The sequence below is a fragment of the Bos indicus genome, chromosome 1, assembly GCF_029378745.1.
Source record: "Bos indicus isolate NIAB-ARS_2022 breed Sahiwal x Tharparkar chromosome 1, NIAB-ARS_B.indTharparkar_mat_pri_1.0, whole genome shotgun sequence".
Classification (NCBI taxonomy): domain Eukaryota; kingdom Metazoa; phylum Chordata; class Mammalia; order Artiodactyla; family Bovidae; genus Bos; species Bos indicus.
Window position 1 is genome coordinate 7178980 of NC_091760.1, and position 26062 is coordinate 7205041.

General features: G+C 40.0%; 1 protein-coding gene across 9 annotated transcripts in view; it reads left to right on the plus strand.

Moving 5' to 3' along the window:
* Nucleotides 1–26062, plus strand: part of GRIK1 (glutamate ionotropic receptor kainate type subunit 1) — a 463936-nt gene that overhangs the window by 348331 nt on the left and 89543 nt on the right. For all 9 annotated transcript variants that reach the window (XM_070785918.1, XM_070785883.1, XM_070785886.1 and 6 more), the window contains exon 7: nucleotides 5246–5389. In XM_070785918.1, the coding sequence (XP_070642019.1) occupies nucleotides 5246–5389 (144 nt within the window). The remainder of the gene's footprint in view (nucleotides 1–5245; nucleotides 5390–26062) is intronic.

The following is a 26062-nucleotide window of genomic DNA, read 5'->3' on the forward strand; positions in this document are numbered from 1 at the left end:
ACTGAGCATGTGGTGTCTTCTAAGCTTTACATGTAAATAGAATGTGAAAACAAACACATTTGGAAGAATAAAATTTGAAACACTGGCCATTTTTTTTTTGTATATATTTACTTAAAATGGCTTGAGAGTTGCTGTTTGGTAAGCAGGCCCCTAGCATAAAACTGTAAAGGGGAGGAAATTCACTGGTACTTTATTAGTGCTATAAAGTACTTAAATGTTTCCTCAATTGAAGAAAACATTGTATAAAAAGGGAAGCATAGGTTTAGAATAAATGATTTTCTTCTTTGAATTTGGAAAGCACCAATCTGGCCTATAGTTTTGAATCCTGTTATTACTTAGCTCAGTATAGAGACAACCTTGACAAAGAAAGTTGAAATTCTAGTCACTAAGTGTATAGAAAATTTAGACCTTTGGAATTCCTCTCCTCACACTTCTCTATCAAATCAATCATCAATCAGCCAATTAGTGAATATACATACAAATGTATATTTTAAAAAGGTACATTCCAAGGCTCAAAAGTCCCAAGTCCCCACAGCATCAGAGTTGAGAACATACGCTCTGAACTCAGCGTTCATCCCAAGATGAAATCCTTGCTCCTACCCTTACTGGCTATATAACTTTAGGCAACTTATTATTAAAGTTATTTCTGGTACATTCAAGCCTCAATTTCTCTGGCTGTACTTGGGTTTTCCTGGTGGCTCAGACAGTAGAGAATCTGCCTGCCAATGCAGAAGACATGGGCTTGATCCCTGGGTCTGGAAGATCTCCTGGAGAAGGAAATGGCTATCCATTCCAGTCTTTTTTTTTTTTTTTTTTTTGCCCACTCGTCTTCTTACATGGAGAAGTCCATGGACAGAGGAGCTTGGGGGACTACGGTAAACAGGGTGACAAAGAGTCAGACATGATTAAGCGACTAACACTTTCACTCTTCACTCTCAAAATGGGGAAAATACCTACTTTGAAGGTTTAATTTTAGTAATTAAAGAAGATAACAAGTAAAATGCCTATAGTGTCGCAGTTCAGTTCAGTTCAGTCACTCAGTCATGTCCAACTCTTTGCAACCCCATGAATCACAGCATACCAGGCCTCCCTGTCCATTACCAACTCCCGGAGTTCACCCAAACCCATGTCGATCGAGTCAGTGATACCATCCAGCCATCTCATCCTCTGTCATCCCCTTCTCCTCCTGCCCCCAATCTTTCCCAGCATCAGAGTCTTTTCAAATGAGTCAGCTCTTCGCATCACGTGGCCAAAGTATTGGAGTTTCAGCTTCAACATCATTCCTTCCAATGAACACCCAAGACTGATCTCCTTCAGGGTGGACTGGTTGGATCTCCCTGAATTCCAAGGGACTCTCAAGAGTCTTCTCCAACACCAAAGTTCAAAAGCATCAATTCTTTGGTGCTCAGCTTTCTTTATAGTCCAACTCTCACATCCACACATGACCACTGGGAAAACCATAGCCTTGACTAGACAGACCTTTGTTGGCAAAGTAATGTCTCTGCTTTTGAATATGCTGTGTAGGTTGGTCATAACTTTCCTTTCAAGAGTATGTGTCTTTTAACTTCATGGCTGCAATCGCCATCTTCAGTGATTTTGGAGCCCAAAAAAATAAAGTCTGACGCTGTTTCCACTGTTTCCCCATCTATTTCCCAGGAAGTGATGGGACCGGATGCCATGATCTTAGTTTTCTGAAAGTTGAGTTTTAAGCCAACTTTTTCACTCTCCTCTTTCACTTTCATCAAGAGGCTCTTTAGTTCTTCTTTGCTTTCTGCCATAAGGGTTGTGTCATCTACATATCTGAGGTTATTGATATTTCTCCCAGCAATCTTGATTCCAGCTTGTGCTTCCTCCAGCCCAGCGTTTCTCATGATGTACTCTGCATAGAAGTTAAATAAGCAGGGTGACAATATACAGCCTTGACATACTCCTTTTCCTATTTGGAACCAGTCTGTTGTTCCATGTCCAGTTCTAACTGTTGCTTCCTGACCTGCATACAGATTTCTCAAGAGGCAGGTCAGGTGGTCTGGTATTTCCATCTCTTCCAGAATTTTCCACAGTTTATTGTGATCCACACAGTCAAAGGCTTTGGCATAGTCAATAAAGCAGAAATAGATGTTTTTCTGGAACTCTCTTGCTTTTTCCATGATCCAGCAGGTGTTGGCAATTTGATCTCTGGTTCCTCTGCCTTTTCTAAAACCAGCTCGAACATCTGGAAGTTCATGGTTCATGTATTGCTGAAGCCTGGCTTGGAGAATTTTGAGCATTACTTCACTAGCATGTGAGATGAGTGCAATTGTGCGGTAGTTTGAGAATTCTTTGGCATTGCCTTTCTTTGCGATTGGAATGAAAACTGACATTTTCCAGTCCTGTGGCCACTGCTGAGTTTTCCAAATTTGCTGGCATATTGAGTGCAGCACTCTCACAGCATCATCTTTCAGGATTTGAAATAGCTCAACTGGAAATCCATCACCTCCACTAGCTTTGTTCGTAGTGATGCTTCCTAAGGCCCACTTGACTTCACATTCCAGAATGTCTGGCTCTAGGTGAGTGATAACATCATCATGATTATCTTGGTCACGAAGTTCTTTTTTGTACAGTTCTTCTGTGTATTCTTGCCATCTCTTCTTAATATCTTCTGTTTCTGTTATGTCCCTAGTATCTAGAATGTAGTTAATTGCCAATGGATATTGATCAGGTTGACCTATTATTTATAATCATTAAATCACCATACAAATACTTGGTTTAGATGCAACTCAGCTTTGTCGTTGAGACCATAAACCCTAGCACCAACTTCCTGTGTTTGAATCTTAGCTTTCTCATCACTAGTTTGGGGACAACATTTAACTGTGTCAATTCTTCATCCACAAAGGCGTAGAAATTATGGTGAAGACACAATGACTGCAAAATATTTGGAAGAGTACCTGACATATAAACCAAAGTATGTGCATGCTCAGTTGTGTCCAACTCTTTGTGACCCTACGGATTGTAGCTAACCTGCCAGGCTCCTCTGTCAATGGGATTTTCCCAGCAAGAGTACTGGAGTGGGCTGTCATTTCTTCCTCTAGGGGATCTTTCCAACCCAGGGATCAAACCCATATCTCCTGTGTCTCCTGCATTACAGGAATATTCTTTACTGCTGAGCCACTTGGGAAGCCCTGACATATAGTTCAGTTCAGTTCAGTCGCTCAGTTGTGTCTGACTCTTTGCAACCCCATGAACTGCAGAACGCCAGGCCTCCCTGTCCATCACCGACTCCTGGAGTTCACTCAAACTCATGTCCATCCAGTCGGTTTTGCCATCCAGCCATCTCATCCTCTGTCGTCCCCTTCTCCTCCTGCCCCCAATCCCTCCCAGCACCAGAGTCTTTTCCAATGAGTCATCTCTTCACATGAGGTGGCCAAAGTACTGGCGTTTCAGCTTTAGCATCATTCCTTCCATAGAACACCCAGGACCAATCTCCTTTAGAATGGACTGGTTGGATCTCCTTGCAGTCCAAGGGGACTCTCAAGAGTCTTCTCCAACACCACAGTTCAAAAGCATCAATTCTTCAGCACTCAGTCTTCTTCACAGTCCAACTCTCACATCCATACATGACCACAGGAAAACCATAGCCTTGACTAGACGGACCTTTGTTGTGCTCTATAAATGTCAGCTATTATGATAGACTGCATTTTTAAAAGTCCCATTCTGTCAATAGATAGGCCTTAGACTAGTCACTTAATTTCCCTGAACTGATCTGTAAAATTGATTATATTAGCCTTGAACTGAAATGATCAGAATATTTTTAAGCTTTAAGAAGTATCACCATCATGGCTTCTACATATCACTCATATTAAGTGTGAGTGAAGCAATTAATCTTAGAAATACATCATAAAACCTTGGAATTATACAGTTTTCACAAAAATTATTTTATTTTAAGCATGAAATAACATTAATTCCTTCATCTAACATTTTTTAAACAACTTTCACGTGTCAAGAATTGTGTTAGCCACTAAAAAAATGAAGTTTAGCACTTTTATCGAGAAAGAGATATAAAAAGATTAATATATGAAAAATGCGATGATAGAGATTGCCTAGAATAATAAGTATTCAAAGTAGACATATTCTCTGGACTCAAAGAATGATAGAATACAAGATGTAATTCCCCTTATTTTCTCTTTCTATCTCCATCAAGACATGTTCAATAAATGTTGAATAAATATCTGCTGTATAAATCATCTTATTTTGGAAAACTACATCATAGTCTTCATTCTGTGACCTAGATTTTTGGTTTAACTATACAAATTATTGGTTATCTGTATGAACCTACACAAATCAATATACTGCCTGGAGGTCAGTTTCCTAAATAATAATAGCTTGATTCATCTGTTCTGTTTATTTTGTGGGGTTGTTGAGAATTTCAAATGAACTAGTTTGAAGTTGCTATGAAAATCCTCAAGTAAAATGCAAAGGTATTATATGATGTTATCCTTAAAAAAAAAAAAAAGCACAGGGTAGTACTTCAGAAAATACTGAGAGTATTATGTGAAATTTTGCAAATGAGAGAAATCTTATGAGTTGAAGAATGACATGGCCAACCCCCTGGACCCAAAGGAATGGCTAGTTCCAATGTCTATCAGGAAAGCAAGTGCTAACAAGAACACATATTTTTTGAGCAAGCTGCAGAGGTCTGTTTTTCTGAGGGTCTCTTCAAATCTGCTATTGAATTTCATTCTATGACTACAGCCTTCTTGACTCTGGTCAATGGAAGTGCCCAATATCAGTATCTTTATCTAGAAATCACATGTTAATTTTGCTCACAGCACTCCCTTTCTACAAAATATAATCAAGTAAATAGACAAGAGATAGGTAGACACTGAGAGACCAAATCTGATACTGAAATATTGAGCTTCTAACTCAATGTATTGATAGTTGATCTTAACACTGGGTTTAACAAAAAACACTCCAAACATACCAGTTCCCTGAATCAGGTCTTTTGTGGCTGATTCAAGTTGCTTTTTTCTTTTCTTCTTTTTTTTTAAAGAACTTGAGGCAGAGCCATGACTACAATTTACTCCAGGGTACCAAGGTATTATTTTAGAGAAAAATAGCTATGGGAGAAGGAAAAGTGTTCAGCTGGAGAATAAATGGCTGTTGAGATTGGACAAATAGGAAATAAGGAAGTGGGCAGAGTGATTACGCAAGTAAACAGGAATATAAGCAAAGGTGGAATTGAAGATGTGGCTTGTGTTTTCCTCCACAGACTGAAGCTGCTCTGATGTATGACGCTGTGTATATGGTGGCCATTGCCTCCCACCGGGCTTCCCAGCTGACCGTCAGCTCCCTACAGTGCCACCGACACAAGCCGTGGCGCCTTGGGCCCAGATTTATGAATCTGATCAAAGAGGCAAGTGACACTTGTTTACAGTTTGGCTCTTCCTTTGGCTTACTGCTTCTGGACTTGTCCACATGGTGAAGTCTTCCCATTTGGCTCTGTTGGCATGATGTCATTTGGTGAGGTCCTTCCCATTTGGCTCTGTTGGCGTGATGTCTGTGAGAGAGGAGATGCCATCATGAACCTATCTGCTGGGAATTCACTGGTAAAAAATTGTGTAGAAGAACTACCAGGAACTTTCCAGTGTGATGATGAGAAGTTTTCAAAAGCTACCAGATTATAACATGCACCTTCCTTTATTGCAACTCAGGCCCCAGCTGCTTCTGGCCCTCCACAAGTGTTCATAATAACTCACAGGTGCTTATTCTATGGCCTGTTGAGTCATGAGATAGGTCAGTCCATCACTGAAGAGAATTAGAGATAGTTTCCCCATTCTCAGCCTCTAGTCCCAGTGGTTTCCCTAAGTCGTGGGTTCTATAGGACTGAACAGAGGGAGCTCTTTGTTCTAATGATACACTGATTATTTCACCAATTGTCAGCAAACTGAAAAATCTGGTACCTTTCGAAACCTACACCATGTACTGAAGGATTTTCAAGAGCACAGGGTTGAGAGAGGAGGTGATCTCAATATTACCTTACCCTGGGCACCCTTCCCTTTTCTCAAAGACAATTTAATTTCTCTTCACTAGATCCTGTTCTAAGATCTTGAGATGCCTTCTAGATATGTATTCTTGGATTATCTCTGACCCCAACACATACCTCGGAGTGTGTCTGGATTTGAAAAGATGAAATAAGGTATCTGGGGGCAGGCGAGTCTGACTGAGGATACATATGCTGTGATGCTGTTCTAATGCTTTATGGGATCAGAGATTTACCTCTCAAGTGAAGAGTATCTTTATTCCTTTCTGCACTGGAGAAGGTTGGGGTGAGACAAAGTCTTAACAGAGAAGAATGGCAGGGAGCACAGTATAAGAAAAGAATGCCCAGTCAAGAGGAAGGGTGATATCTAAAGAAAGATATCTACTTTGGGCTTTATCTCTGCTGATCTCTTGAGCACCTACAGGCTCTTCTATCTACTTCTTCTTTGAAGTCTGACTCTAATCTGTCAGGGTCAGGATGAGAGAGACAGGAGGTATGAAGGTTAACAGACTACCCAGGCTCCAAACCAAGGTTATTTACAAGGCTGAGACTGAAGTGTGGCAAGCAACAAAGTGCCTTGAACACACGATCTAAGGAGGCACTCACTCTCAAATTTGACTCTTGCACATGCAGGAGACTGAGAAGGAATGTTTCCTTAAATTTTGTGCCCTGGGCACCTCTCTTACCTCACTCTATTCCTGGCAAGGTTATTTGGGTTTAAATTCCAGCTCCACTAACATGTATGAGCAATATAACCTGGGTAAGTTACTTAGACTCCCTGTGTCTCAGTTTTCTCATCTGTAAAATGGGAATAACACCTTCTATCTCACATAAGTATTGTGAGGATAACGAGTAAAGTTAATTCTTAGGAAGAACAGGACAGGGACATAATAAGAATCTGAAATATGAGCTATTCTCTTACTGTTGGAAAGGACTGCTCACAACAGCCCTCATTCGGCTTTACTGAGGATGATGCCAGGAATTTAAAACTGGCAACAGCAACAACAGCAACGAAGAAATCACAATTGGGCATGAAATGAAATACGCTTTCTGACAGTTACACAAATCTGACATACTGTGCCTAATAGGAAAACATCACACAGCCTCTCCTTTCCCCATAGAGATCATGGTTATGTCCTGAATCGCCATTCAGACCACCTTGATCTTTAACAACAAAACAGCTTGTTTCCTTTTATCTCATCCCAGCACAAGAAGAGGCATGAGACCACATTACAGTTTGGGATCAAACACTCTGGGGCACCCCAAGCACCTTTTTTCTTGTATTTGAGTTGCATACAAAGGTGAAATTACTAAGTCATATTTAGATATGTATAAAGAAATAATGAGCTCGAAGAGGAGGGACCACATTGAAAGCAAAACAGCATTTTACATTCATTTACTCCAAAGAATAAATTCCCTATTCTCAGGCTCCACAGCTGGGGTACAAGAAGATATGCATTAGAAAGCTTAAGTTCATGTTTTCTTTTGTCTCCTGAGTCACGATGTCTTCTGCTGCCTTTGGCAGGGTTTAGGCACCTGCAGTAAAGATGGGAAATCAGATAAAGAGTGATGCCCTGGCCTGTTGAAAGACTTGCACTGAGGGGACTTTAAAAGAAACTAAAGCATGCAAAAGTGAGAACATGCAGAAGTTTCTTTCAGTGAATACCTAATACAACAAGACTGCAGCCATCAGATTTGATCTGTTGTTGTTGTTTAGTCTCTCTGTTTTTGTTGTTGTTGTTTAGACTCCTTGTGACCCCATGGCCTGTAGCCTGCCAGACTCCTCTGCCCATGGGATTTCCTAGGCAAGAATACTGGAGTGGGTTGCCATTTCCTTCTACAGGAGATCTTCCCAATCTAGGGATCGAACCTGTATCTCCTGAATTGGCAGGTGGATTCTTTACCACTGAGCCACCAGGGAAGCCCATCAGGTTTGATTAGGAAACATAATCCTAATCCTTGGTCCTTTCTTTGAGTAACTGTTACTTTCTAAGCTATTTCCAAACCTGTAATCAGAAATAATGTAAAGAAGCAAGTCAGCAGATTGCATGTATGGGAGAAGATCAAATTCGTCACAGGAGGTAAATTTCTCGAGCAGGAGGTACTTGCAATGTGCACTAACCCCTGACAATCCACACATCGTTTAGAATCAGGAAGGCTTTCAGACAGGTCTCTCAAGCTAACTACCTTTCAGTGTTTCAGGCTGACCAGAAAGAGAGAAAGAATTAAAGAATATTTTAAACATGATAGGGTATGTTATAGTGTTATCTCTTCGGGTTTTTGCTAAATGAGTAAAATGATGAGATTATATCATATTAGGATTATATCATATGAGGAGATTATAATCTCCACTCAACAACCGGAACTCCATTATACAAGTAATATTAACTTAGGTAACGCTAGTGGTAAAGAACCCACCTGCCAATGCAGGAGACAGAAGACATGCGGGTTCCTGGAGAATCCCCATGGACACAGGAGCCTGGCGGGCTACAGTCCATAGGGTCGCAAAGAGTCAGACACGACTGAAATGACTTAGCACACAACTTAGTACAGGAGATATCTCTCTGAAATTATAAAATGTGGTTTCTACTGTCTACCAATATAAATTCTATCAGTATACAGTGGAGGAATGGCAGACTTCATCCACGTTCATTAGAATCCTCACTGTTGAGCAGGATATGCAGGGTCCATAGTGATCCCTTCAGGACCTCCTATGCCACGTCTCTCATCTCCTGCTTCCATCCCAACACTCACTGAACTCATTGTGACTCCCTGAACTTGCTGTATGCTCCCCCCAAATTCTCTTGCCTCTGATTGAAGTGCCTCCTCTGGGTCATCCTTTATGATCCAGTTCAAGCACTAGCTCCTGACTATGGCCCCAACTCACAAATTCAGGCCCCTGTCCTTCATTAAAGCTGTTGTTAGACCATCATAGTGGGTTGTATGTCTGTCTCCAAGCTGTGCTTTTCCAGTCTCAATTCCCTAGTACTTGCACACATTGAACGTAAAATGAGCACCCAATAAATAGTAGATGAGTGGGTAAGTGAACAAATGAACATCAAAATACCTGAAGAACACACACAATCTATGAACAAGAATTACAGTCATTCAACCCTGCATGAATATCATATCCAGACACAATTCAATAAGACAGAAATGAGAGCTGGGACTAGACTCATCTACTGAGGTCATAGATTCTAGTGGAAGAGGGAGTCAGGGTTCTTAGGAAGAGACCAGGATATCACTTTGCTGACAAAGGTCCAAATAGTCAAACCTATGGTTTTGACATTAGGCATCTACATATGTGAGAGTTAGACTATAAAGGAGGGTGTTGTTCATTCCCTCAATTGTGTCCGGTTCTTTGTGACCCCATGGACTGCAGCACACCAGTCTTCTCTGTCCTTCACCATCTCCTGGAACTTGCTCAAACTCATGTTCATTGAGTCGGTGATGCCATCCAACCATCTCATCCTCTGTCGTCCCCTTCTCCTCCCACCTTCAATCTTTCCCAGCAACAGGGTCTCTTCTAATGAGTCAGCTCTTCACATTGGGTGGCCAAAGTATTGGAGCTTTAGCTTTAGCATTAGTCCTTCCAATGAATATTCAGGACTGATTTCCTTTAGGATTGACTGATTTGATCTCCTTGCTTTCCAAGAGACTCTTAAGAGTCTTCCCCAACACCACAGTTCAAAAGCATCAATTCTTCAGCACTCAGCTTTCTTCACAGTCCAACTCTCACATCCATACATGACCACTGGAAAAACCATAGCTTTGACTAGATGGACCTTTGCTGGCAAAGTAATGTCTTTGCTTTTTAATATGCTGTCTAGATTGGTCATAGCTTTTCTTCCATGGAGCAAGCATCTTTTAATTTCATGGCTGCACTCACCATCTGCAGTGATTTTGGAGCCCAAGAAAATAGTCTCTCACTGTTTCCATTGTTTCCCCATCATCTACCAGATGCCATGATCTTCATCTTTTGAATGCTGACCTTTAAGTTTTAACATCAAAACCACTCTCCTCTTTCACTTTCATCAAGAGGCTCTTTTTAGTTCCTCTTCACTTTCTATCGTAAGGGTGGTATCATCTGAATATTTGAGATTATTGATATTTCTCCCAGCAATCTTGATTCCAGCTTGTGTTTCATGCAGCCTGGCATTTTGAATTATGTACTCTGCATATAAGTTCAATAAGCAGGATGACAATATATAACTCTTTTCCCACTTTGGAACCAGTTCATTGTTCCATGTCCAATTCTAACTGTTGATTCTTAACCTGCATACAGATTTCTCATAAGGCAGGTAGGTGTTCTGGTATTCCTATCTCTTGAAGAATTTTCCACAGTTTGCTGTGATCCACACAGTCAAAGACTTTAGCGTAGTCAATGAAGCAGAAGTAGATGTTTTTCTGGAATTCTCTTGCTTCTTCTATAATCCAACACACGTTGGCAATTTGATCTCTGGTTCCTCTGCCTTTTCTAAATCCAGCTTGAGCATCTGGAATTTCCTGGTTCATGTATTGTTGAAGTCTAGTTTGGAGAATTTTGAGCATTACTTTGCTAGCATGTGAAATGAGTACAATATTGCATAGGAACCTGAAATGTTAGGTCCATGAATCAAGGCAAATTGAAAGTGGTCAAACAGGAGATGGCAAAAGTGATCACTGACATTTTAGGGATCAGTGAACTAAAATGGACAGGAAGGGGAAAATTTAATTCCTATGACTACTACTGTGGGTAAGAATCCCTTAAAAGAAACGGAGTAGCCCTCATAGTCAGCAAAAAAGTCCAAAATGCAGTACTTGGGTGCAGTCTCAAAAATGACAGAATGATCTCTGTTCATTTCCAAGGTGAGCCATTCGATATCATGGTAATCCAAGTCTATGCCCCAACCACTAATGCTGAAGAAGCTGAAGTTGTACAGTTCTACGCAGACCTACATGACCTTCTAGAACAAAAAAACAAACAAACAAAAAAAAGATGTCTTTTTCTTCACAGGAGGCAGGAATTCAAAAGTAGGAAGTCAAGAGATAAGTAACAGGCAAATTTGGGCTTGGAGTACAACATGAAGCAGGGCAAAGGCTAACAGAGTTTTGCCAAAAGAATGCACTGGTCATAACAAACATGGACATCACCTGAAGGTCAATATCGAAATAAGATTGATTATATTCTTTGCAGCTGAAGATGGAGAAGGTCTATACAGTCAGCAAAAACAGGACTGAGTGCTGACTGTGGTTCAGATCATGAACTCCTTATTGCAAAGAAGACTGAGTGCCAGAGAAATGATGCTTTCGAACTGTGGTGCTGGAGAAGACTCTTGAGAGTCCTGTGGTCTGCAAGGAGATCAAACCAGTCAACCCTAAAGGAAGTCAGTCCTGAATATTCATCAGAAGGAGTGATCTGAAGCTCCAATACTTTGGCCACCTGATGCAAAGAACTGACTCATTGGAAAAGACCCTGATGCTGGGAAAGATGGAGGGCAGGGGGAGAAGGGGATGACAGAGGATGAGATGGTTGGATGGCAGCACTGACTCAATGGACATGAGTTTGAGCAAACACGGAGAGATAGTGAAGGACAGGGAAACCTGGTGTGCTGCAGTTTATGGGGTCACAAAGTGTTGGACACAACTGAGCTACTAAAAAACAAAATATCGTGAACTGGGAATGTAGACCCTGAGATTTAATGTGTTTGTTTTCTGTGTAAACTTACCCCCTTAACCTCTTTTTTCTCAATTGCTTCTTCTACAAATTGAGGATAAAAATATCCACTTTATATGTCTGTAAAGATTGCATTTAATATATCGACAGCAGAGCAAAATATCTGCCCTACAGTGGTTGCTCAAAAAGGGTGTGAGTGAAAGTCACTCACTTGTGTCTGACTCTTTGTGATCCCATGGACTATACAGTCCATGGAATTCTCTAGGCCAGAATACTGGAGTGGGTAGCCCTTCCCTTCTCCAGGGGATCTTCCCAAACCAGGGATCATACCCAGGTCTTCCACACTGCAGGCAGATTAAATTGAAGACCCTTGTTAAAAATGTATATCATATAAAGTGGTTGTCAGAAAGAAATGAGGCAACACATATAAAACCTTAAGTATATTGCCTAGCATATGTAAGGACCTCAGTCTTGCTTTTGATATTTGGCATCATCATTGTTATTACTGAGTCAAGATGAAGTAGCAGTGCTTGTAAAAAGGAAGACAGGACCTGGCACAGGAAAATCAGGAGTTCAGTGAAGACCGGCATGCAGACACAAGAGGCCAAATGCAGTGATGCCAGGGAATGAGGGAGCCTTCAGCCATCAAACACGCGTGATTGTTCCAGAGAGAACCAAAGACATTATTAGGTAACAATCAGGAGTGCTGAGCTCACAGAAAAGCCTGGAAAATCACATCTCAGATCAGTCTAGGAAATTATAGCTCAAAGTGGGAGGTGAGGAAACTGAAACTCTCCTGCCTATGACAAGAGCTACTCTGGACCCAGAATAAGTGCTAGCTGGCCATGGGGAAATCAGTGGGAAGATCTATAGAGGTGTATGCATGTCAAAACATCTGGAAGATGAGAGTCTATAGTCACAGGTGCTGGAAAGGGCAGTAAACTGTGCATAGAGCAAAGTGAATCAGATTTTAGGTTAAATCAGTGGTTCTTAGCTATTTTCTGTGGTATGGGCCCTATATCAAAACTGATTTAAATCATAGATCATTATTCCCACAGAAGACATACAATATGCTTACAATCTCAAGGACCTCATATGCATGCTGGGCTGTTTGAAACTCATGTTATACAATGAATTACCATCTCACACCAATCAGAATGGCCATTATTAAAAAGTCTACAAATAACAAATGCTGGAGGGGGTGTGGAGAAAAGGAAACCTCCTACACAGTTGGTACAAATGTAAATTGGTGCAGTTCAATTTAGTTCAGTTCAGTGGCTCTGTCATGTCCAACTCTTTGTGACCCCATGGACTGCAGCACACCAGGCCTCCCTGTCAATCACCAACTCCTGGAGTTTACTCAAACTCACGTCCATTGAGTTGGTGATGTCTTCCAACCATCTCATCTTCTGTCATCCCCTTCTCCTCCCACCTTCAATCTTTCCCAGCATCAGTCTTTTCAAATGAATCAGTTCTTCCCATCAGGTGGCCGAAGGATTGGAGTTTCAGCCTCAGCATCAGTCTTTCCAGTGAATATTCAGGATGATTTCCTTTAGGTTGGATTGGTTGGATCTCCTTGCAGTCCAAGGGACTCTCAAGAGTCTTTTCCAACACCACAGTTCAAAAGCATCAATTCTTCAGCACTCAGCTTTCTTCACAGTCCAACTCTCACATCCATACATGACTACTGGAAAAACTACAGCTTTGATAGATGGACCTTTATGTTCATAGCAGCACTGTTTATGATAGCCTAGACTTGAGAACAGCCTAAATGTCCATCAACAGCTGAATGGATAAAGAAAATGTGGCATATATATACATACATACGTGTGTGTGTGTGTGTGTGTGCATGCATGTGTGCCAAGTTGTTTCAGTAGTGGCCGACTCTTTGTGACCCTATGGACTATAGCCCTGCCAGGCACCTATGTCCATGGAATTCCCAGAGTGGGTTGCCTTCCCCTGCTTCAGGGAATCTTCCCAACCAGGGATCAAACATTTCATATGTCTCCTGCATTATCAGGTGGGTTCTTTACCATTAACACCAGCTGGGAAGCCCTGTGGAATGTTGTTGTTGTTTTTCAGTCACTAGTGTGTGTCTGGCTCTTTTATGACACTCTTCTGTGTCTGACTCTTTAGAGGAGCCTGGTGGGCTATAGTCCATGGGATTTCACAGACAAGAATACTGGAATGGGATGCCATTTCCTTCTGCGGGGGATCTTCCTGACACAGGGATCAAACCTGCATCTCCTGCTTGGCAGACAGGTCCTTTACCACTGAGCCAACTGGGAAGCACATACAATGAAATATTATTAAACCATAAGAAATGAAATAATGCCATTTGCAGCCATTTGGTTGGATCTAGAGATTACCATTCTAAGTGAAGTCAGAAAGAGAAAGACAAACACTGTATGATAGCACTTATATGTGAAATCTAAAATAAGAGACAAATAAACATATCTGTGAAACAGACTGACAGATATAGAGAACAGAGTTGTTTACCAAGGGGAGGAGGGAAGGATAGGAAGGTTAGGATTTGCATATGCAAATTATTATATATGGGGTGGATTAGCAGCAAAGTCCTACTTTATAGTATCCTACGGTAAACCATGATAGAAAAGAATATGAAAAGGAGTGTATAACTGAGTAACTTTGCTGTACAGCAGAAATGAACACAACATTGTAAGTCAACTATACTTCAGCAAAAAAGAAAAAAAGGGTGTCTTAACTGGATATTTAAGGTAGGATTTGGTTGCAAGCATGTTTCAACATGTTGAACAGCAAAAATATAAATGAAACATGAATTCTGTTAGGCTCAGATGGAGTGATCCCATGTAGAAATGGTGAAATATGAGTTTACATAAATATGGAGAGACAACTGGTGGAAATTGCCTGCTGAGAAATTCAAAATTTATCAAGCATTGATCATAAGTTACTGTTCTTGAGAAAAGTAGTATTTTAGATAGTTTTTATTGGTAGCCTCCTATAGCTTTCATTGAAACAGATAAACCCACGGTAATTGTAGGTTTATAAAGATATCTTGGTTTGGAAGTAATCATCACTCATAAAGAACTAAAAGGGAAAAAAAATGTTCAAGAGAAACAAATATTTCTTGAGTATAGCCCAATTTCTCTCCAAAATTTAGACCAAAATGAATTTAGGTATAAATTCATTCAGTTGCTTCACTATTGGAAAAATCCACTTGGATGTTCTGCTGCCACCCACATATCAACAAACTCCCAAATAGAATTTATCATTTGATCTATTAAATTTAGTATTGCTATAATAGGTCCAATGTTGGTGAGTTATGATATAACCAGTATATTAAACAAACACAACCAGTGGGACAACAAAATCAATTTATTTTGTTCCTACTGCTCATTTAAAATTGTTTAGTGAAAATTGGACAGAGACTATGTTTTTTTTGTTTGTTTACTAAGATAATGGAAGTCCTAGAGTTTTAATTTCAACATAGTAATTAGAATATCTAATTTAAAACATTAAGCCAATGCACAACTTGATTTTACATCAAATTTCTCCTCTCCCTGAGCTCTGCTGGAAGACTCTGGGGAAATGGAGGAATGGTTGGCTCTCTTTCTTCTCCTTCCCTTGATGACTTCCTCACCACACTCTTAGCTGTTGGACCTCCTTGCGTGGGCATGCTCAGTCATGTCCAACTCTGTGATCCCACAGACTGTAGCCCACCAGGCTGCTCTGTCCATGGAATTTTCCAGGCAAGATTACTGGAGTGGGTTACCACTCCCTTTTCCAAGGGATCTTTCTAACCCAGGGATCGAACCTGGGTGTCCTGCATTGCAGGCGGATTCTTTACCATGTAAGCCACCAGGGAAGCTCAAAAGAGCCTCTAACTGGGTCCCATATCTTGACTGTCAGCCCTTTTACAGCTGTTTTCCCCGTAGAAGCAAAGTGATGTACACGTATGCATGGTAGGTGTTCTAACCTCTAGAAACACCAACTTGCTTACGGTTTCCTGTGTCTGCCATGCTTTTCTCATACAGTGAAGACAAATGAGTTGCTCTTTTCTTGACAAAACCGATCTTACAAACCAGTCTTTTGTCATCCTCCTTTCAACCTGAAAAGCACGGCCTCCCATTCTTCATGTGGGCTACCACTCTCTTAGAATTAATTTTCCTAGTCCAGCAAGCCTCTCCTGAACATTTATGTGGGGATGGGTCCTCCAATGGATTTCATAGTGCATGTATGTCTCTATGTTAGCACTTCACATGCTTCATTCAGACACTGTAAGATCTTTCCCTTGGACAAGGAGAAAGTCAATTTATCTTTGTATCCTCACATTGCTGTGTAGTAGTGACAGGCATTGAAAAGCTGCTTGTTGAACTGAGCCCAGGAAGTTAAAATCTAGCAAACTGTTATTAAATTTCACTGAGTTGATACTAAATTTTAAACTATATAAATATTTCCTAATTGATCTAGTCCAAAATAAATTTCCTACATAAGAGTGAAACACTATTTCAAGTGCCAAAGTATGTGGGATATCACTGAGAGCTATATAAAATAAGGGCTGCTTTCTGCCACTGTTTTGCTATGAAAATACAATTTATTGATTTATTTTGAAGGAATGAAGATTACAAATTTGAATACATAAACAAGATATTCAAGATAAGCTGTTAAAAATCAAAGAGTAAAAGATAAAATTCTCCACTGAGGCACCTATATGTGCTTTGATATTTATTTGCACTTTTACTTAAAATGTTGGTATTGAGTGGGTTTTTTTTTTTTTTTTAATGGGATCCTGATGAAAAATTACAGAGTTGGAAAAGAAATCCCTAGAGAAACATAAGCTCTGACATGATTTTCTCCTACTGTGGTTCCAATGAGTAATGCTTCCCATTACTGCATGCCATTTGAGTTTGATTGCCAGGACAAGCTGTCCCTTGGATTAACTAGATGACATTGGACCTGGCAGCCAACTCAGTCAAATTTCTAAATACTTTTCAGACAAATACCCATCTGTATTTTTCATTCTGCACCTACTGAAAATTACCTACATTCTGACTCCTGGCTTGCACTGTATACGCGAAAACCATTTACTCCAGCATCCTTTCACATTTAGGACATTTGGACCTAAAGGAAGACTGAAGTCTTCAGGTCCCTAAAGGAAGTCTTCTGTACAAACGGACAGAAAAATTACATCAGTTCCTAAATGTTCAAAGTTCACAATTTTAACCAATTACATGCATTATCTCATTTATCATTAAGGTACTAAGAGACCTGCTCCTGAAACATTCAGTCAGTAACTAGGTGAAACAGCACCTGTCAGAAATGCTGAAAGGGGATGTCAGCATAAAATGAGAGGTTCTGCCAAGTTCTCCTTAGTTTATGTGATTCTAAATAACATTTTTATTTATGAAATAACATTCAAAGACTCATGTCAATTATCGCTTCCCTTCCATTCAGCTACTAATGTCCTGGTCCTGCAATGTTGATTGAAGAATTTGCTTTCTATACCTCAGTCTGTTATGTATATGTATACATGTGTATATGTGTACATGCACACATGTGTTTAATTTATTTAAATAAATGTCATTTTATAGAGATATATGTGCACATGTGTATACATATATGTCTATTATGTGAGGATACGTATGTATATACATATATGGTGGTGGTGGTGGTTTAGTTGCTAAGTCGTGTCCAACTCTTGTGACCCCATGGACTGTAGCCTGTCAGGCTCCTCTGTCCATGGGACTCTCCAGGCAAGAATACTGGAGTAGGTTGCCATTTCCTTCTCCAGGGAAATCTTCCTGACCCAGGAATTGAACCCGGGTCTCCTGCATTGCAGGCAGATGATTTACTAACTGAGCTATGAAGGAAGCCCAATATACATATATATTTTGTGTGTGTATATATATTATATAATGTATATATAGGGTGAATATTTTGTGGATATGCCTACATATATTCGTGCACATATAGGTTTCATTTAGGAATTGGCTTTACTATCAAACTTATTTAAGTTTTGGAATATATGTAAGTTATGCATATTTATTATTTATCCAGTTCATTCACTTTCATTGAAATCTAGTATTCCGTCATTCATTCATTCAACCTGAGAAGGCAATGGCACCCCACTCCATTACTCTTGCCTGGAAAATCCCATGGATGGAGGAGCCTGGTGGGCTGCAGTCCATGGGGTCGCTAAGAGTCGGACACGACTGAGTGACTTCACTTTCACTTTTCACTTTCATGCATTGGAGAAGGAAATAGCAACCCACTCCAGTGTTCTTGCCTGGAGAATCCCAGGGATGGGAGAGCCTGGTGGGCTGCCGTCTATGGGGTTGCACAGAGTCGTACACGACTGAAGCGACTTAGCAGCAGCAGCAGCAGCATTTATTCAATATCTGCTAGTTGCTAAGTATGTGGCAGCCACTTAGACACCATGATTGCCATAGTAAGCAAAACAAATCCCTTGCTCTCATGCTGTAGTAGGGGAATCAGGCATACTTAAAAGGGGATATTTTACTTCAGATGATGATAGGTCTATCAGAAAAACAAAGTTCTGAAGAGAGTAGGGTGTCCTGAGGTCCTCGAATAGAGAAATAGGCATTGCTTTGTTACACGGGGTAGTTAGAAAACACTTCACAGATAATGAGAAACCTGAGTTTCTGAAAGGTTCTGAGTTTCTTTCAAAGTCCTGAAAGAAAAGAGGAAGTGGGACATGTAAATATTAAGAGAGCAAAGGATCCAAGCAGAGGAACAACTCATGCATTAAGGAAAATAAAAAGAATACTGATCAAGAAGATCCCCTGGAGGAGGAAATGACAACCCTCTCCAGTATTCTTGCCTGAAGAATCCCATGGACAGAGGAGTCTGGTGGGCTACAGTCCAAACGGTTGCAAAGAGTCAGACACGACTAAGCAAGCAAATATACTTCAGAGTATTTCTCCGTTTCCCCATGAATGGATATTTTGACTGCTTCCTTTTCTTTTACACATTCAAAAAATGCTGTGATGAACATCTAAGTAACATGCCATTGTTGTTGTTCAGTCACTCAGTCGTGTCTGGCTCTTATGTGATTTCCATGGACTGTAGCCCACCAGGCTCCTCTGTCCATGGGGTTTTCCAAGCATTGAATTATTGGAGTGTGTTGCCATTTCCAGAGGATCTTCCTGGGCCAGGAATCAAACCTGTATCTCCTACATTGGCAAGTGGATTCTTTATGACTGAGCTACTAGGGATCCTAAGGATCCTTATGCACAAATGCAAGATTTGTTCTAGAACAGCACTGTTCAATAGAAATACAATGTGAATCATACAGATTTTCTAGTAGTCACATTAAAAACCAAAACCAAACAGATGCAGTTAATTTTAATAATGCATTTTATTTAACCCAATATATCCAAAATATTATTACTTCAACATGTAATAAATTGACTGTTTTCATAATGTCTTTTAAATTCAGTTTGAATTTTAAGCTTATAGTCCTCAGTTTTTACCAGCCACATTTCAAGTTCTCAATAAGCTTGGTAACTAAATAAATATGTTTTCTTAACACAATATCCCGCCCAATCAGGCTAACTGGAGAAAGCTATGAATCTAACCCATGTGGAATCCAAATTTTTATCTTTATTGACAAAGAGCATGTTGATTAACTACAATACATATATACCCAATACAGACAAAATTTGATTAATATGACCAAAGTAATTTAAGACAGACTGATTTGATTTCCAGATTTAATTGATCACATTATCTAGATAATTAGACAAGCACCTTATTCCCACCCACTTCCCACCCACTGTGTCTCAGATTTATATTTCTGCCATTTAATTGATTTGCAACCACAGAAGCCAATTCACCCCATTTTGAAAAACATGTCATCACACAAACCAGTGCCAAAGGAAATGAGTTTATGAGTAAAGAAAAGCTAGGTGCATATTCTAAGATGAAGTCTTAGGAAATAAGAAACAGTTTACCTAGAGTTCATGGCAAAGATATAGTTAAAGTCAGCAGATTTAAAGTTGGAAATCAAATATTGGCAAGGAAAGCCATTATATTTTTAAATCATGCAGTGATCCATGCAAGCTGTTATTGCAAGATAATGGGTTATAAACAACACACATAATAGTTAAAATAATTATATATTGAACAGATGAGAATATGATAAATGCATCATTTCAGTTCTTGAAATAGCTGACATACAAAGAAGTTATGTGGTCTAAAGGTTATGTTTATCACTTCTTCCTTTGCTTAATGTTTATTTTCCTCACCATTATTATGTATACTTCAGATTTTGTTTTAAATAGCTTTTCTGAGAACTGGCTTAAAATTGTGCATGACTGGACAGAGATCACATTGCTTAAATGAAGGGTGAATTTCAGATATTTGTCATTGTATCATACTCCAGGGACCTGAGTAAGACAATAAGTGTACAGTTAGTCCATCAAGGCTGTATTTGTACAATGGATATAGAGTGGGCCTCCTTTAATTAAAAACAAATGAGATAATACCACAATGAATAGCGTTTGTTAATTCTTTAATTCAGGAGACAGAATCAGGTGCAGACAAGTTTTTGAAATACATAAAATTCTTTTTCTGTTCTCTTTTCTCTGCACCATCTCCCCAAGGTATCTTTATTTCTTGATCTTACTCTTAGCATTTCATGATAAAGTGTTAGCAAAAGGAAGGTTCTCTAAATAAATGAATGAATGTACTAATTAAGAAGTCAGTAAATGCTTAAAAGGATCATTTCTTTTCATGTACATTCACAGGCCAATTTCTAAACTAGGTAAGCCCACGTGTATACCTGAAATTAAAAAAAAAAAAATTTAAAAATTTAAAAAAATTAAAAAAAAAATAAAATTAAATTAAAAAAAAATAAAAATAAAAAATAAACTAGGTAAGCCCTCAAAATTCAAAGAAAAATCTCCTTAGAGTTGAACTGCTATCTAAGAGTTGATTTTGGGGGGGCACAAATAAACTGAATCTGACTGCGCCTCCAATCCCCCAACCCAGGGCATCATGACCTTGAGAAGATCACAGGATTTTACTTCTTGGACCTGCAGGCTGGACAGTCACCTTGCCCAGCTCTTTCTAGGATGAGAAGAAAGGGAATTGGAGGATGGAGTGGGGCACAAAGATATGTCTCTCCTCTGCACCGCTTTCTATACGGTGGTACTGGCCTCACAGCCAGTAGGAACAAAATCCTAATTCCCAGGTCCTGCTACCTTCCCTCTGCCTTTCTCCTACCGAAAAATGTGTAACTTCTGGAAGTGCTACTTTATCCAACTTTGCTTCCTTCCTGTGTTTTGGATGTCTATCCAATGCAGGAATTGGACTTCAAAGATAAGTAAACCATTTCTTGCCATCAAGGAATTGACAATTAATTGGAGAAAAGATGGTGGACACAATCAGCATAGTATACAATTATGATGTTTCAAGGCATAATAAATAAATAGTTGACAATATACAATAGCTAAGATAATAGTTAACATAATACAAGACCTAATAATGTATACCAGAGAGGTAGCACAGACCGTAACCATATATATTTTTTAAGACTCACATCTCATAACTCTAAAGTTTCTACCCTTTTGATGTGAACAGCGTTTGAGAATAAATCCCCTAATGACTGCAACCCTTCTGAAATGTGACCAGGCAGCCATTTCAATATGCAGCCTTTGTTTTCAAATACTGCATTGTTAATGGAACCCATTATTCAGGCACTCAAGGCAAAAAGGGAGACTCCTTGCCAAAGGTTAATATTGAAAATGTGCTGGGTGATTCATTTAGTATAATTGATTGATTGTTTTTTTTTCAGAAATCCCAGACTAGAAATCATGTGCTCAACAATGCATAAAAAATTGATAGTGCGAAACATTGATATTAATCAATAAAATTATGAACAAGGTAGATGAATCAATTAAGAAAACCTAGAGAGAGAATTGTCAAACACTAGCCCACTAATAAAAACCCTATTGGAGTTACAAATAAAAAGAGAGGTGATGTTTTCCAGTTGTGTTCAAGTCTGCTGAATACTGACACAGCTCATCAGTCTATAGCAGCCATAGTTTAAAACAAAGTTTCTGACAATAATATTTAAATTCAGATTTTTTTTAATGCAGATAACCAGAAGTCAAGAGTACTATTTTGCTTTGTTAGATTTGTGTGTTTGACTTAGCAAGTCAATTGCTTTATATAACCTTGGAGCAGACTGACTCATTTTAAAAAAGAAAGCTTAATAATGTTCATTGTTTTATATGTATATCAACTCTCCATTGACTGTCATAACGTGTTAAGGTGATGTGTTTGTAACACATGTATGTATTCACACACAAACACACACAACAGTACACTTGAGTCTTAAAAATCAAGAAACAGTTCAGTGTCAACTTAGTCCTATGATGAGCTATGTGACTTTTGAGCAAATTACATCAACATTTTGTCTCTGTGAGTTCAAAATTCTTTAAAGGGTCCTAAAAATAGAAGGGAGGTTGACCAACCACTTCTTCACCCTAACAGTCTCATCACCTCCCAAAGTCTCTTATTCTTTGCCTCATGTCAGACGAACTAGGAACATTGTACAGTGATAGACTCACAACTTATTGGCAGCCCACTGAAATAAAGTCTATATAAACTTGGTGGTCAGATTTACCCCATTTACCCATCCAGTTACAAGAGCTATTAGCGCAGCTTACAGTTTGGAGTACTAGGATATAAAGTTTCTCTTCTCTGATGAAAGTGAAAGTCTCTCAGTAGTGTCCAACTCCTTAAGACCCCATGGACTATACAGTTCATGGAATTCTAAAGGCCAGAATACTGGAGTAGGTAGCCTTTCCCTTCTCAAGGGGATCTTCCCAACCCAGGTCTTGATATTGTTCTAGCTGGTCTCCCACATTGCAGGCGGATTCTTTACCAGCTGAACCACAAATGAAGCCCAAGAATACTGAAGTGGGGAGCCTGTCCCTTCTCCAGTGGATCTTCCCGACCCAGGAATCGAACCAGGGTCTCCTGCATTGCAGGCAGATTCTTTACCAACTGAGCTATCAACTGAATAGTTTGATGTACTTTTCTTGTGAGGAATGCAGAGATAACTGTGGTCTTGACCACCAAGGTAGACGAGGACAGCCTTAAATATTTCACAAGTGGACAAAGGCAAGTGATGATATCTTTTATAATCAAAAGTCAATCACATTGGGAGCTCTTTGTCACTCGGATTGTGTTAAATTGAAGTTATCAGAAGCAAAAAAAACAAAAAACAAAAAAGACATGCAATTGGTGACTGGTAAATGGATTCTGATGAGCCAGGGGTCTGTTTAGTGCTCAATGGTAGAGAATCTTCCCAACCCAGAGACCGAACCTGTGTCTCCTACATTGCATGCAGATTCTTTATCTCTGAGCCACCGGAGAAGCCTACTAGATGGAACTTCATCCATCCAGCTAGAACAATATCAAGTCAATGGTCTCAGTCTCTATATACACTGCCTCTCTAAGATTTCAGAATTTGAAGATGCTTAGAAAGAGCCTTAGTCTCCATCTCTTGGCATCTAACTAGCGTATGCTCCCCGAAACACGTGACTATACTTTTTTCATGTCTATGCTTTTACTGATTTTTGAAATATCTCAAATAATCCTGTGGAATTCAAAGCATCAGCAAAGCTCTTCAGAATCCTCTGCAGTGTAGCTGTGCTTCTGCCCCATGAGAGCCTGAGAAGACACTGATGCCAGTGGCCAAGAGTATTGCTCTGCCCTGAAGAATATGATCGGGGTTTTTTACTGCATCTGGCTCCCTTTGACCAGTGAGGATTCAGACTTCTTTGATGCAAAATATGACTGTGTCCACTATGGTTCTCATTACTCTCATTTGCACTTAAAGAATAGTAAAAAAAAAAAAAAAAAAATGGAAAGCCTTAGACTGAGAACACAGTAACTCATAACTTCTCTGAAAGTTCAGTGATGCAGCAGCTTGACCCCTCTGGCAGAATTATTTTATATGATACTTCCTAAATGGCATCATTGAACGGTAGGATGTTTTCAAGGTTAATGGAAATGTGGCAAATTTCCCAATTCCCTCCTACTGCAGTTGGGGAAACTGAGATAGAGGAGTAGGCCCAGCAGTCTCTGAGCGTCAAAAACAGATCAGCAAGAAGGTTTTGGATGCTCATGCACTGGCTCTATATTGTTCCTTGAATACCATGTTTATACTCTGGGTCATCTTCTCAGCCAAGTGCTGTATTTGGAGTCAGAAATTAAGGGTCTGAGTCCTTAGTAGCTCTGTGAACCTCACACCCTCATCTCATAAGGCAAGGCTAATGATTTTTTACTTCACACAGTTGCAAGAGTGAAAGGAAATAGCAATTGTAAAAATGTCTAGTGTATTTGACACGAGATGGAGAGAGTATTTCCCAAAGATGAGATATTTTCTAGCAATGTCTGTATGCTGATTGGAATGATCTAGTCAGACAGGAACAAGCTGATAATGAAAGAGAGAGAGAGAAACTGCTGGAACAATTTCATTGTGTAGGTGAGAGGCGAGAAAGTCTGGTGCACATGTGCATATGAGCACAGAGAGCTCATTTGAGCTGTAGGAGGGAAAGCAGAGAATACAAGCGTAGATGCTCACAGATAGGTCAGGGAACATGGTGGTGGTAATGCAGCACTTCTGCTTGTTCTGTAAAAAAAAAAAGCAAGACCATCAGCTCAGAGTGAAGGTGAACAGTTAGACTTCTTTACAACAATGAAAGAAGAGGATGTCTGCCTCATCACCTGTATTTGAAAATTCTTCCAGAGTAGAACCACTTAATCCCAAATACTAATATGTACCATTTATCAAGATTGCTCTGAAAAAAAAAAAAAAAAGATTGCTTTGAAACATTTACTTTATAATCAGTATTGAGAAAGACGTGCTAAGGGCTAGGAGCTCTGACAGGAACTGTCTCCATAAACAAGCGAGAGCTGGTCCGTGACTTCAATAAAAGCAGAAAAGCAGATTCTAATATAATGATAGACATGAAAGCAAAGACATGCCTTAGTCTGGGCTGAGTTATATGTTGAAGGCATCTTCAATGTACAGAGAGGGTCACAGGGTAGCACTGTGAGTTGCTTTAAAAGCTTTCTCAGAGACAATGAAGCCTGGCCTCAGCTTTAGAGAATGAGTTGGACTGTGGCAGGCAGCATGGTGGGGAGGGGCATTCTGATTCTGTATAATTATAGATTTGCTGGTGGCTGAGAGTGAATTATGGTAGGAGGTCAAAAATAAATGATGAGCAGAGGCCAGTTCACGAAAGTACCTTCTATGCTGCGCTAATGCTTCTGACCAATTCTATAAGCTAGAGGTTCTCTAGCTTCCCAGGTGGCTCAGTGGGTAAGAATCAGCCTGCAGTGCAGAAGACCCAAGAGACACAGGTTTGATCCCTGGGTTGGGAAGATCCCCTGGAGGAGGGCATGGCAACTCACTCCAGTATTCTTGCCTGGAGAATCCCGTGGACTGAGGAGCTGGCAGACTACAGTCCATGGGGTCGCAAAGAGCTGGACACAACTTAAGCAACTTAGCACACGCAGCGCTCACAGTACACACCAAAATCACCCGGTGAAGTCTCCAAAAGCCCAATTACTCCCCACACTCAACCTCCGGAGACTTGGGTAATTGTTATGCCAGCTTGAGAAAGACACCATTTGAGCTATTAAGATGGCATTGAACTGCACGGCCCTTCCTGTGTCCCTCGGATCTTGCATAAGTCACCCCTAACCATTATACCTAGTGACATGAGGTATATTCATGCTTTTTATATGGGACCATTATTCAGAAGTAAATTTTCATCAATGTTCACGGTAGGGAAGAGGCTAAAAGAGACATTAGTGGACCAAAGCCAAAATAAGCATGGCCTCCTGCCCTCCAGTTGTCAGATCTAAGTGAAGGTCTAACAAAGCAACACACAGCAGCCGTGAACTCCTGCAGAGGAAGAGGAAGTAGGAGAAAGGAAAGAAGCAAGGCCTGGATCCAACCTTCCCTTTCCTCTAATTTTCGGAACAGCAGGAGAGATGGGGATATGAGGAAAGCAGAGCCGTGGGTGCTGCAGAGGAGGAGGGCAAGTCCTGTTAACATCTTTTCACCTTTCTTTCCGGGTCCCATCTGGGCCAAACAGCAAGTTCAGCCCACGGCCAGGCTTTAGTTGTCAGCATTATTGAGATTACAAACCAGTGATTTCAATGTCAAGCTAATTATCACTGGAAAATAACATGTGAATACTGACTCCCTTGGTGTGCAGCCTACGAAAGAACACTCGGCAAAAAGGATGCCAGTGTTCATTGTTGGCTTTTATGTAAATTGATGAGCCTAAGGTTTGCCTTGGAAAGTCAGGTTTTGACACTAATGACTGAAGCTGACCTTTTGGGTATAAATGTTAGAGGAT